An 11,580-nucleotide genomic window follows, 5' to 3' on the forward strand; every position below is an offset into this window, starting at 1 on the left:
CGAATCACCAATCAAAGGGGAATTTGACGACATCAACAAACACTTGATTGAAGTTGCAGAATTTTCAAACACAGCACTCATATTTAGAGATCAAGATTTGACAACAACGTACAAGGGAGAATCTGTTAGTGCATTTTGTGTGTTTGTTATGGTGTGAATATGCTAGATAGAGCGTGTGTTGAATTTTTTATAGTTGAAAGTGTGATTTAGTGAATTTAGGAACGCATGACATGAACCTGCACAGGAGTCCTACGCACGCAGGAGTCGTACACGCGTAGTGATGCGCAGGAGCATGTCCTATATATAGTAGTGTCATACGCTTAGGTTCGCAACTTTGGTAGTTTTCGGGATTGAAAGGAGATCGAACTGCGTGTTCTCTCCCAGAGCTTAATGATGTATGCTCTTTCGGTATGATTTGGAAGCTAATAAAATCGGGTTGACTAAACGTTATGCTGCCGAAATTTCTACCGAATTAGTATTTCTCTATCCGAACTTCCGTCTAAACACCGTTTACGGTCCTAATATAATATGTTTTGTGGGATTCGTAGAATCCTCAACATTCACGTCCTTTTTCATTTCTTTCAATTGTAAGGCTAACCGTAATTGGCTAACGCCCACGCAGACGTGGATGATTTTGAGGCATCATCAGCGTGATACACCCCGTCCTGGACGTTAAGGGCATGAAAGAGCTCCGACGTCGCGGGTTAACATGCGGAAAAGGATAGAGATAGTTGGAAGCTTTTATGTGTCTTGCAATATTTTCTGGTGTACTAGAATAAGGTGCCCTTAGTATTTATACTGTAAATGAGTTGAAACAGTTCTGGAAGACTTAAAACAAAAAATTAAATATTAAAACAAAAAAATTAAATATCATCATTTTATTCTGTTTAATTATCTCTAACTAGAAATGTTTTTATTTCAGTTCATAACAACAAGTGTGAAACTACAACTAATATTAACTAGATGTTGCTAGAACAATACAGCTGGAAAATGCAGTTGATCTTAATGCAGTTGATCTTAAACAGCTGTTCTTGGAACAGTACAACTGATCTTAACCATAAAGCGATCTTAAGTAGCTGTTGCTGGAACGATACAACTGAAGTGGAATTTGTGTCTGATCATCTGGTCATTCAACTGATGTGCTAAACAACTGCTTCTAATCAAATGCAATTGATGAACAAACTACAGCTGACTCGTAAACTGCTGTTGGAACAAAACCAACAACCGATGATGTCACCAGACGCTACTGCTGACGTCATCAGATTTTCTAGCCCGACACACGCACTCTGACCTGAACCAGGTCACTCGAACCGACCTTCAAACATACAAAGGCGGCTCTTAAGCGGCTTGCAGTGATGACCTGAGCCGCTTCTTTGACCCGACACACGCACTCTGACCTGAACCATGTCACTCAAACCGACCTTCAAAAACACAAAGGCGACTCTTAAGAGGCTCATGGTGATGCGAAGTGTGCCATCAAAGCGATACATTGTGCCCACGCCACGCATATGTGCGAGTTAGGGTGCTTCACCCTTCGCGAATCCACTGGTGTGAGGCTCTTGAAAACAAAGGCGACTCTCAAGTGGCTCGTGGTGATGACTTGACCTTCTTTGACCCGACACACACACTCTGACCTGAACCAGGTCAATCGAACCGACCTTTAAAAATACAAAAACGACTCTCAAGCGGCTCACGGTGATGCGAAGTGTGTGAGTTAGGGTGCTTCATCCTCTTTTTCCAGCTTTTACATATTTAGTCTCCTCTTTGAGTATTGATATCTCATTCATCTTTGCTCCGATTTGGACAAAGTTTGGTTCGTTGTAAAGCCCTCATGGCCTACAACACAAACCCATAAAATAGTACTTATATTAACCAAAGTATAATATCAATATATTTGTCCAAAGTTTGACAAAATACACATAACGCTTGGTGAAAATACTCTCATTTTCACCCAATTTCCCAACATACACCACTCACGTTCTCAACATATTTGAACTATTAACTATTAATTAGGAACCAAATGAACAACATTTTTAGTCATTGGATCATAGTCGAGGTCTCTTTCTTCTATGTATCTTTTACTCAACGAATCGCGACAATTCCCTCTTGTTTACATAATGAGAGGCTAAAAGGTGACTTTTCATAGTTATTTTGCGATTCTCATTTTGACGCATTAACAAGAATTTGGTGGTTCTCATTTGAACTATTAATATACATAGGGATTAGTTTAAACAAAATGGGAAAACCACAATTCATGTAGTAAGAAAACATAAGAGGAACTATGGGGAAAGTGTTGGTGCATATTTCGTATGTCCGCCACTGTGCGAATAGGCTAGATAGAGCATGTGTTGAATATTGTATAGAATAGTGTGAAATCCGTTACGAACTGAAAGGTTTTGTGATGTAACAGTCCTTTCGTATGAATGGAGTCCATTCATACGTACGAATGGACACTTTAGTCGGTTCATACGGATCCACTAGACACACACCAGGTTCGTACGAAGGGGCTACCCAGGTTCGTACGATGGGGCTAGCTCTATATATATAGAGGTGTTGGGGTCTTGTGTTGGACAAGCTTTGGTTCCCTAAGGAGAAATGTTGTCCAACTCGTTTCACGGGTATGTAACTTCAAATCATTGAATAGAAACCAGATTAAATTGACTTGTTCGGTGTCGATTCTACTTCTACTCGTTTCTTATCAATAATACTTCACCGAACCGGTTATCTCGGGACCAAAACTCCGTCAAACCTGCCGGATCCTGGAATCTCAGAAAGAATGATCCTATATGTATGTATATGTGTGTGTGTGATTTGGTTTTAGAAAAATTAAAAATCACAGAGCACATATCCTCAGCACATACAAATATAACAATATTTCCTACAATATTATTGAATTCATTGCTAAATAATATAGGTAGAGGATCCTGTAAAAAGTGCTCAAAGTGTGAGAAGTGTGAGAAGTGTATTATAACACTATATATAATACTATATAACACCATATAAACACCGTATAACAATATGTAACACCATATAATACCATATAACACTATGTAACACTATATATCATTATATAACAAATATAACACTATAGGTTGTCTAATAGCATGTCTATGATAGATGTATAGTGTTATATTTGTTATATAATGTTATATAGTGTTACATAGTGTTATATGGTATTATATGGTGTTACATATTGTTATACGGTGTTTATATGGTGTTATATAGTATTATATATAGTGTTATAATACACTTCTCACACTTTAGGCCCTTTTTACACTATCCTTACCCAAATAATATATTCTTGTTCACAATTAAAACTCCCTTTATCTAAAGGGAGCAGTTACAGATAGAGCTAGACAATGTCCTAGCCATTACAAGAAACAAGCTACACAATTTAAATTTGCAATTAAATTAAAAAAAAAAAAAGAAAAATAACTAGTTTTTGGTCAAGTTTGAAGATATTAGCACAGTGGTAACTGAAAACAGTGATTTCTATTAGAATGTATAGCCTAAAGTTTCTACCTCCGTTGGTCGCCATAATGTCTTCTCAACACACAACAAACCTTCTTGTTCCTTGTTGTAAGTCATACGAATATTCCAATGCAGCGACTTGGCCATGTTCTCGATCTCAGCAATCGTCTCAACGTTATCACGAACTATTAGTTTTCCTTCTGGCCTTAAGATCCTGTCAACTTCTGCAATCACTGATGCTAACTTACACCTGTAACCGAAATTGATTCGTCAGTTTCCTATTTTTTGGTAATCATGAGAACCCGTCAGGGAATACTCACTGAACCCACCAATGCCTTTGCGGACTAGATAAATGGGCCAAATACGAAACTTTTTGAAACGGGTCAAACCTTGTAGAGTTAATAGCCAAAATGGTCCCTGAGGTTTGCTCACTTTTGCCACTTTAGTCCAAAATCCAAAATTTTTAAATCTAGGTCCCTGAGGTTTGCATTTTGTTGCCATTTTAGTCCAAATTTCAAAAACTCTCTTTTTTGACTGTTGCAACCAGCCTATTTTGTCCCGTTTTCTAGGTTCTTGATCTGAGTTTGTTATAATAACTCATAAAAATAACCAAAATACCCCTGCACAAAAGGACAAAATAGGCTGGTTGCAACAGTAAAAAAAGAGAGTTTTTGAAATTTGGACTAAAATGGCAACAAAATGCAAACCTCAGGGACCTAGATTTAAAAATTTTGGATTTTGGACTAAAGTGGCAAAAGTGAGCAAACCACAGGGACTATTTTGGCTATTAACTCAACCTTGTAGAAGAGGTGAACGGCCCAATAAAATCTAGCCCGTTTTCTAGTAAACGGGTTTAGAAAATGGCACCTTTATGTTATAGCATAAGAATAGATGATGTACCTTTTCTTAAGACCCGAGAAAAGATGATCAGCATGTAGAAGATCGTACGTTCTTGGGTAAGTGCTGAATGATTCACACCAGTCATGATATATCCCAAACAGTCCACGTTCGTATATAATTGGAAGCGTATCTGGCGAATCAAGTGGCACCACATTCATCACCCAGACTTTCAGATCTCTCAATGCAGCAGCAAATCTAGAAACATTTGACAACAATAAACAACCAACATCTCAAACCTTGTAACATTTAGGGGGTGTTTGTAACATTTGACTTTGACTTTGACCTACCCTCCATAAATGGATCTCATGTCCATGACATTTCTGATAGAAGACCAATCAAGTCCTAAACCATTTATGTACGATTTGGAGACCACGCGTTTCCAGTGCTCATAGTCAGCGGTGAAGTCATCGGGTGCTGGTTTTCCATAAACTCCGTTATCGGTGCTCTTCAACCAGTATGGTGGTGAGTCCAGTCTTTCAGGCCACTTCTTTGGCCAGTTTGAACCGCGTACTGATGAGTCAACCGGGACCTTATGCATGCATGCCTCAAGTTCTACGTTCCTGCAACAAAATAAATGCCAAAACATTTTTTTTAAATAATTTTTTTTCTTTGTAATGATGAAAAGGGTTAGGGGAATATGTAATTTTAACATGAAAACTCTCATAAAATGAAAATCAGAAGTGGTAATTTTTGCCTAGTTATGAATGAGTCGATCCGGGTTGTGTTTTAACAAAAATGGGTCAAGTAAAACAATTAGCTAAAAGGGGAACAGGCATTTTAATATTATACCAGTCTTGTTTTTGAATCATATTTAACATTTTGTTAAAAAAGAGAGAAAACGTGTTTATGGGTCAACCCAACCGACCGGACCCATTACAACATGCACGAAAAATGGTCTTTTTTCTTTTTTTCTTTTCATTGCTATGATCATTTCTCACAAAAAGCAGTTCAAGAAAGTTTAAAAACCTTACCAGATTGCATCTGGATCATCGTTGCTTTGGCATATAGGCGGAAAATTTTGTTGTCTGTTTTCATAGCATTCATTGGAAGTTGGCTTTTTGTATATTGCTGCACCTACTTCATTCAGCTGATCCTTATAAATTGTTATAAGCTCCCAGCACATAGCCTTTGTCAATTTAGACATAGCTGCCACATCATTTCACATATGAGATGGGAAACAAGAAGGGGAATTCATAACTAAAAATATCATTATAATTTTTGAAATATCTAAAAAGTTGCATGTAAATCAACGATAATCGACACCAAATGGAGAAATGTAAAAGAGTGTGTTTGGTATCTATTTTTATTTATCTTTTCATGCAACTTGTGGGCCATAGGGTCAAAGAAGTCATTAATGTAAACAAAAGGGTACAGGTGGCAAGCTGGACGGGTCGAAAAGGGTACAGGTGGCAAGCTGGACGGGTCAAACAGTTTGGGGTAAACATCAGTCATTTTCTAGTATGGGTCAAAATGGGCCAATTCAAGTTGAGTTGACCCGCCCATGGTTTTAAAAAACGGTTGAGGCGTGCGTCTTGAGGCGCGGCTCAAGGCGAAACGGCCAAAAAACGATTCTGAGGGGCTGAGGTGCTAAAAAGGCTGTGCCTCAGGAGTTTTTGATATTTGTGTTTGATGTTTTAGAGTATTTGTGTCAATTTCAAGCAATTTATGTCTTTTTTGTGTGTGTTTTTTATTATTTTGATGAATTTGATGATGAATTTAGTTAGTATTACTATTTTTATAAGATATATAATATTTATATTTATTTTTTAACTGCGCTTCGGGCTTACGCCTCGTGAGGCGAAGGGAAAATGCCTCGAAACCGTGTTTTAAACCTTGGACCCGCCAACACCTTTTTGTCCATATCTTATAATTATTATAGATAATTAATGTGTTAGTAAAATTACAAAAATGATATAATAACAATAAAATGATTCCAGAGGTCGCACGCATTATAATCGACTTTTTTTTGGCAATATTTAACCTGTTGAAACCCCAGTTTCCCTTTAAGCTAGAGATTTCACTTGACCCGTTTGAACCACAGTTGCCAATTTAGCTAAAATTTTCATCTAACCCGTTTGAGATAAAACACAACTCAAATCAACCCATTTATAAGTAACCGGGTCAGACACCTCATGAAACAAAATAACATAAAACTTTACCTTCCCATATCTCCACATCTTCAGCCAACTTTTGGTAAACGGGGGTAGCAGACCAAACAAAATAACCACCAGGTCTTAAGAGACGGTTAAGCTCCAACAAAAGTTTTCCACCTGAAAACATACGTATTACATCTTTAAACTATTTTCTGTTCATAATTAAATCATTTATTAATTCACCAAAACAAACCATTTGAAAATATCACCTTCAACGTGCCACGGGACTCTGCAACGTGCACAATGAATGGCATCAAATACCTTACTGGGGAAGGGTAGTCTTTGGGTACCCATAACAGCTGAAATGGCGGGAATACCCCGTTCAAGTGCAAATTGCACTTGAGCTTCATGTTCATCTTTTGGTGCAAATGACATTGCAATTACATCTCTCTCGAAAAGGTACCCTCCAAAGCTTGCAACTCCACATCCAACGTCTAGTATCACACGGGTTCTTTTGCCCCACTCAATATCAGGCAATGACTGCATTTGTATAATGGAATTGGACAAAATAAACGTGATATGAGAATATATTTAGTGGACAAACACAAAGTAAAGGAGGCATAACAGGCAGGTCGGGCCGTTGGGTAAAGAATCAAAATGGGTATTTTTTTTATACATGTAGCCGTGGATTCGGTTAGGTTGACCCGAAACACTTCTATCCAACTACTATATTATTTAAATAAAACGGTTTAGGGGGTTTTACGAACTGAAATAAACTTATGGGTGTCTTCAGGTTGACTCATTTGACCAGTTTCCAACTTCTTTTTACTCCTTTGAAAGAGATTAAAGTTAACCGAATCGATCCGTTAGTAAGTCAATGGATCAAAACTGCCACTTGTAACACAGAATAAAATGATACTTACCTTCTGGATTTGATCGATATAGTGAAGAGCTCCATTCTTGAACTGAGTACCACCCCCGGGAAAAGAAAGATATTCACCGGTAACTTTGACCCAGTTTTGATGCCCTTTGACTTCAGCCAGGGTGGTGCTGGGAATGTTACTGTACCATATCTGAAATATACAGTCAGCACTAGATCAGTAAATCTACAAAAGAGGCAAAATCTCCAGATTTATTATTATTATTATTAACTCCCAACGGGTTGAACGAGTCAAATAAGCAAATTTAACTAAAAGAGAAACAGCGTGTCGAAAGTTACCCAAAGTCTAATTTTAATGCATATAACCTGTTAGATCGTATTTTTGTAAAATTAACGTGCTTATTCAAATAATCTTGATTTTGTAATCTATTAATGCGTCAATTACTTATATAATGTTCTAAAAAATGAACAAAAATGCGTTTCATGTCAACCCAACCTGGCCGGCCCGTTTCACCCATTTCAAACCGTTAACCAACCCGCAAGACTATACCTGCTCTCGGCTTCTGGGCCATCTGACAGGGATCTTGTAACCTTGACGAAGCGGGACCAAGCAAGTGGGCGGTTCTGCTGGACAGTGTCTTTCCCTGTGTTCATAGTGTATTGTACTATGAATCTTTCTAAGGGCTGCAATATTATCGAGACAAGGAATAAAATCTGGGCCCGTGCTTGCATTACAAGTCTTCCATTTGTAACCGTTTCCGGATCTTTTTAGTTCTTTATCGCTCGCTGACTCAGCCGCTTGTGTGGAAAAATCCCCACTATCGGTTTGTGTTTCCTTCAGAATTTCAGCCCGGTCAGCATCTGGGAAAGATTCGGGCATTTTACCATCTTCTATCTTCTTTTCTTCTTTCTCATTAGTATCCGAACTTGAACCCGTTTCATCCTCTGACTTTGACTTCCCACTTTCACTTGAATCATCATCATCTCCAATGCTCGTTTCAACTTCTCTCGTGTTAGATTCCTCAATTCTTGATACGGGTTCTTCATCATTTCCACCACCAGTTCTTGAAGATTCGGATAAATCACCAGAATCATCTTCAAACTGAGAAGATGACACTGTGGACACCTTTGTTTTGGATTCTGACTTGGACTCTTGACCCGACCCGTTTACAGTCTGACCCAGGAACACAGGTGATGACATAAACATCCATACACCAATCAAACAAACACCAATAACTAACAAAACTGTTGCCACTGAACATGATGATTTTTTTCCATCAACCCGCGAATATTTTCCCTGAGCCATTTTTTAGAAACCTGCAAGGCCCGAATCGGATACTGAACGAATGAATGTACACATTAACAAAAGGATGACGAGCCCATACCGAATATTATCGTTACACATTGTTATCTTGGTCACGGGTTAAAACAACAAACATGTCACAATTGTGACATTGTCATCTTGTCTACATTATAACACTTTATCAGGTAATTTAACATTATTGTATTTTTGTGTTGTTACTCTTGATGTGAGAACAAATGAAGTGGTCCTAGTTAGTTAGGCATGAGGAGAGATGAGAATAAGGAAATAATAATACCGGAAAATCTGTAATATGACATCATATAACCCTGTATCAGTCTATACAACCCTGAACACCAAATTGGTATTTAAAATTGGTGGTGAAAAAATGTTGTATTTAATGAACCCTTAAACCCTGAACGTTTAAAACATTTTATTATTTAACAACTGTACCAGTCAATATACAAAATTACAGACCATATTTAAAAGAGTCTGGCTAAACGTACCTCACTCTACCGACATACTTCTTGTGAGAAAAGGGTGTTATTTTTTAATGTTTTGTGAGAGAAGAGGGGTACGTTTAGAAAACTTATTTTATTTAAAATAGTGAAAGAAAAACAGTGTAACAACATGTCACACTATTAAGTTTGGATAAAATAAATTTAAATATTTGTATAATGTAACGAGAAAAAACAAAACAATATCACATATAAACTTAAGAGTAAACTTTCGTTTTGCTTCCTGTGTTTGGTCGTTTTAACGGTTTTGGCTCAATCATTTAAAAACAGTCATTTTCCTCCAATAGTTTACTATGTTTTTCCCATTGTGTTTCCTGCCTCTAACTCCATCCAAATTGTTTGTTAACTAAAAAGGTATTTTGGTAACTTCAAGTATAAAACTAACGGTATTATGTTACCAAAATACCCTTTCAGTTAACAAGCAATTTTGATAGAGTCAGCGGGGAGCAAAATGGGAAAAACACAGTAAACAATTGGAGGAAAATGGTCGTTTTTAAATAACTGAGGTGAAACCATTAAAACGACTAAACCAGAGAGAACAAAAGAGAAGTTTACTTTAAACTTAAACTCCAGATGTGGACAGTAAATTAACAATCCTTACACAATTTAAAAGTCAAAATCCCAACATAAATCATATTAAAAGTCAAAAAAAAAAAAACAAAATTATAAAGTATGGAAGAAAAGTATTTACCTTTCAAGATTGTTATTCTGGTATTGATTAAAGGCTCAAACTTTGAAGCTCATTTGCTTCGACAATGGCGGAAAAACAAGTATGAATGAACATGGAATATATAGGGAGAGAGAGAAGGGTGGATAAAATAAGAATTAATTTGGACGAGGATACGGTGGCGACGATACAGGAGTAGATCCAGGAGAACTCTGGGTCGCCGTCTCCCAGTGAGGGGGTAATGTATAAGGTTTTGAAACTTGAGGGGTGAATCATGGGGAATTACTAATCTATTACTTGAACTTACTATAATGCCCATGTGGTTTACCCTAAGTTCAAATATTGACCCGACTTTGTTTATGTATTGGGAAGTAGGGATCAACAAATGGTACCGGGTATCGGTACCGAATCGGGTACATTTTTGGTACCGATTCAGTACTGACTTTTGACATTTTCGGTACCGATCCAGTATGGTACCGGTTCGGTACCGGTATTTACCGGATTTTACACTAAAATATCGGTACCGAACCGTACCATGCATATTCGGTATTGGTGTTGGTACCCACTTTTGGGAATTTTCGGTATCGGTACTTTTGGTACCGAGCGGGTGCCATGCCCATCCCTATTGGGACGTGTTTAATACAAAACTGATTTTAGATATAAGGCTGTGAGAATCGCAATAAACATTTGTATCTAATGTTGATCAGATGTAGCGGCAGGGGCGAACTTTACGCTCAATAGTGTTATGTATGTAGCTTTCGTATAGAAATTTTTGGGTATATGCGTTTTCGACCCCCCGGTTCTATAGAATTTTTTGGGTATATACACTTTTGACCCCGACATCGGAAATCTTAATCTTCGCCACTGTGTAGTGGGATAGAGAAAGATTTATTGTTCATATTAAAATCAACACACCATGAAAGAAAAGAATGTATTCATCGATGAATGCATGTATTTACATGTAAATAAACTACAGTTTTTAGTTTTTTTAATAGAAGGAGCATTTACCGATTAATATATGTAGTGACCCACCATTGATCAAATGGTTTCTAAGGTGCTGTTTGTTTTTGCAAATATAAATTGTCTGGAAGCTGATTTCATCTGTTTTCATGTCTGCAATTGAAGATGTGGTTTGAATCTCTTCAAGCTAAAAATATAAGACTGTTTGTTTTTATAAATTGATACCCTCTATACAAACATGAACTTTGTTTTATTTTCCATATCCACAAGAATTAAAACTAAACCTAAAATTCAAAAACAACACAAACTTATCTGAATTAAGTTGCATATAAACATTACAAATAAAAGAAATCAAAGAGGGTATTCTTAGAATTATTAAAGAATCATACATGTGGAGTTTTTGTGGGGTGGAACGAAGAAGATAAAGATGTGGAAACACAAGATATTGAACCGATTTTGACTATCATTCTTGGTGGGTATGATGAAATTGAAGTCAAGATTAGATTTTTAGAGGAATTGGATGAGAAAGCAAGGGAATTTGGAGAACCCCATTTGAGAAGAATCGATGATTCAGAACAAAGGGAGAGATCGAAGAGAGAAAGAGAGAGAGATCGAAGAGAGAGAGAGATCGCAGATGAGGATGATCGATGATGATGTTGAAGGTTGATGGCAGCCGCGACGGTGGTGGTGGCCGACTGAGGTGAAGATGATGATGAACAGGAGTTGTTGTTCTTACGGCAGTGGTGGTGGTGGTTATTATTGTTGTGAGGTGGTTGTTGTTCTTCAATGGG

The 11,580-nt window shown here is 37.4% G+C and overlaps 1 protein-coding gene across 2 annotated transcripts; it reads right to left on the reverse strand.

Annotated features, from left to right (window-relative positions):
- Positions 1 to 3,386: 3,386 nt before the first annotated feature.
- On the reverse strand, positions 3,387 to 9,996 carry LOC110941318 (probable methyltransferase PMT24). Of its 2 annotated transcripts, XM_022182938.2 has the most exons (9): positions 9,854 to 9,996; positions 7,895 to 8,661; positions 7,388 to 7,537; positions 6,734 to 7,004; positions 6,531 to 6,641; positions 5,343 to 5,517; positions 4,659 to 4,931; positions 4,372 to 4,566; positions 3,387 to 3,721 (listed from the first exon to the last, which is right to left on the reverse strand). In XM_022182938.2, exons 2-9 carry the CDS (start codon positions 8,648 to 8,650, stop codon positions 3,496 to 3,498), a joined length of 2,157 nt encoding a protein of 718 aa, XP_022038630.1. In that variant the 5' UTR covers positions 8,651 to 8,661; positions 9,854 to 9,996; the 3' UTR covers positions 3,387 to 3,495. The 2 variants fall into 2 exon arrangements, with proteins under 2 accessions (XP_022038630.1, XP_022038628.1); XM_022182936.2 differs by lacking the exon at positions 9,854 to 9,996 and having other exon boundaries at positions 7,895 to 8,777.
- Positions 9,997 to 11,580: the final 1,584 nt, after the last annotated feature.

Source organism: Helianthus annuus, chromosome 5 (genome assembly GCF_002127325.2).
Source record: "Helianthus annuus cultivar XRQ/B chromosome 5, HanXRQr2.0-SUNRISE, whole genome shotgun sequence".
Taxonomy (NCBI): domain Eukaryota; kingdom Viridiplantae; phylum Streptophyta; class Magnoliopsida; order Asterales; family Asteraceae; genus Helianthus; species Helianthus annuus.

Bases quoted from the DNA above. Each gene is read 5' to 3' on its own strand.
- LOC110941318 (XM_022182938.2), bottom strand. From the start codon at position 8,650: ATGGCTCAGGGAAAATATTCGCGGGTTGATGGAAAAAAATCATCATGT. The intron at 7,538-7,894 runs GTATAGTCTTGC...TGTATATTTCAG, and splicing joins GGCCCAGAAGCCGAGAGCAG to ATATGGTACAGTAACATTCC. The intron at 7,005-7,387 runs GTAAGTATCATT...ATACAAATGCAG, and splicing joins ATATCGATCAAATCCAGAAG to TCATTGCCTGATATTGAGTG.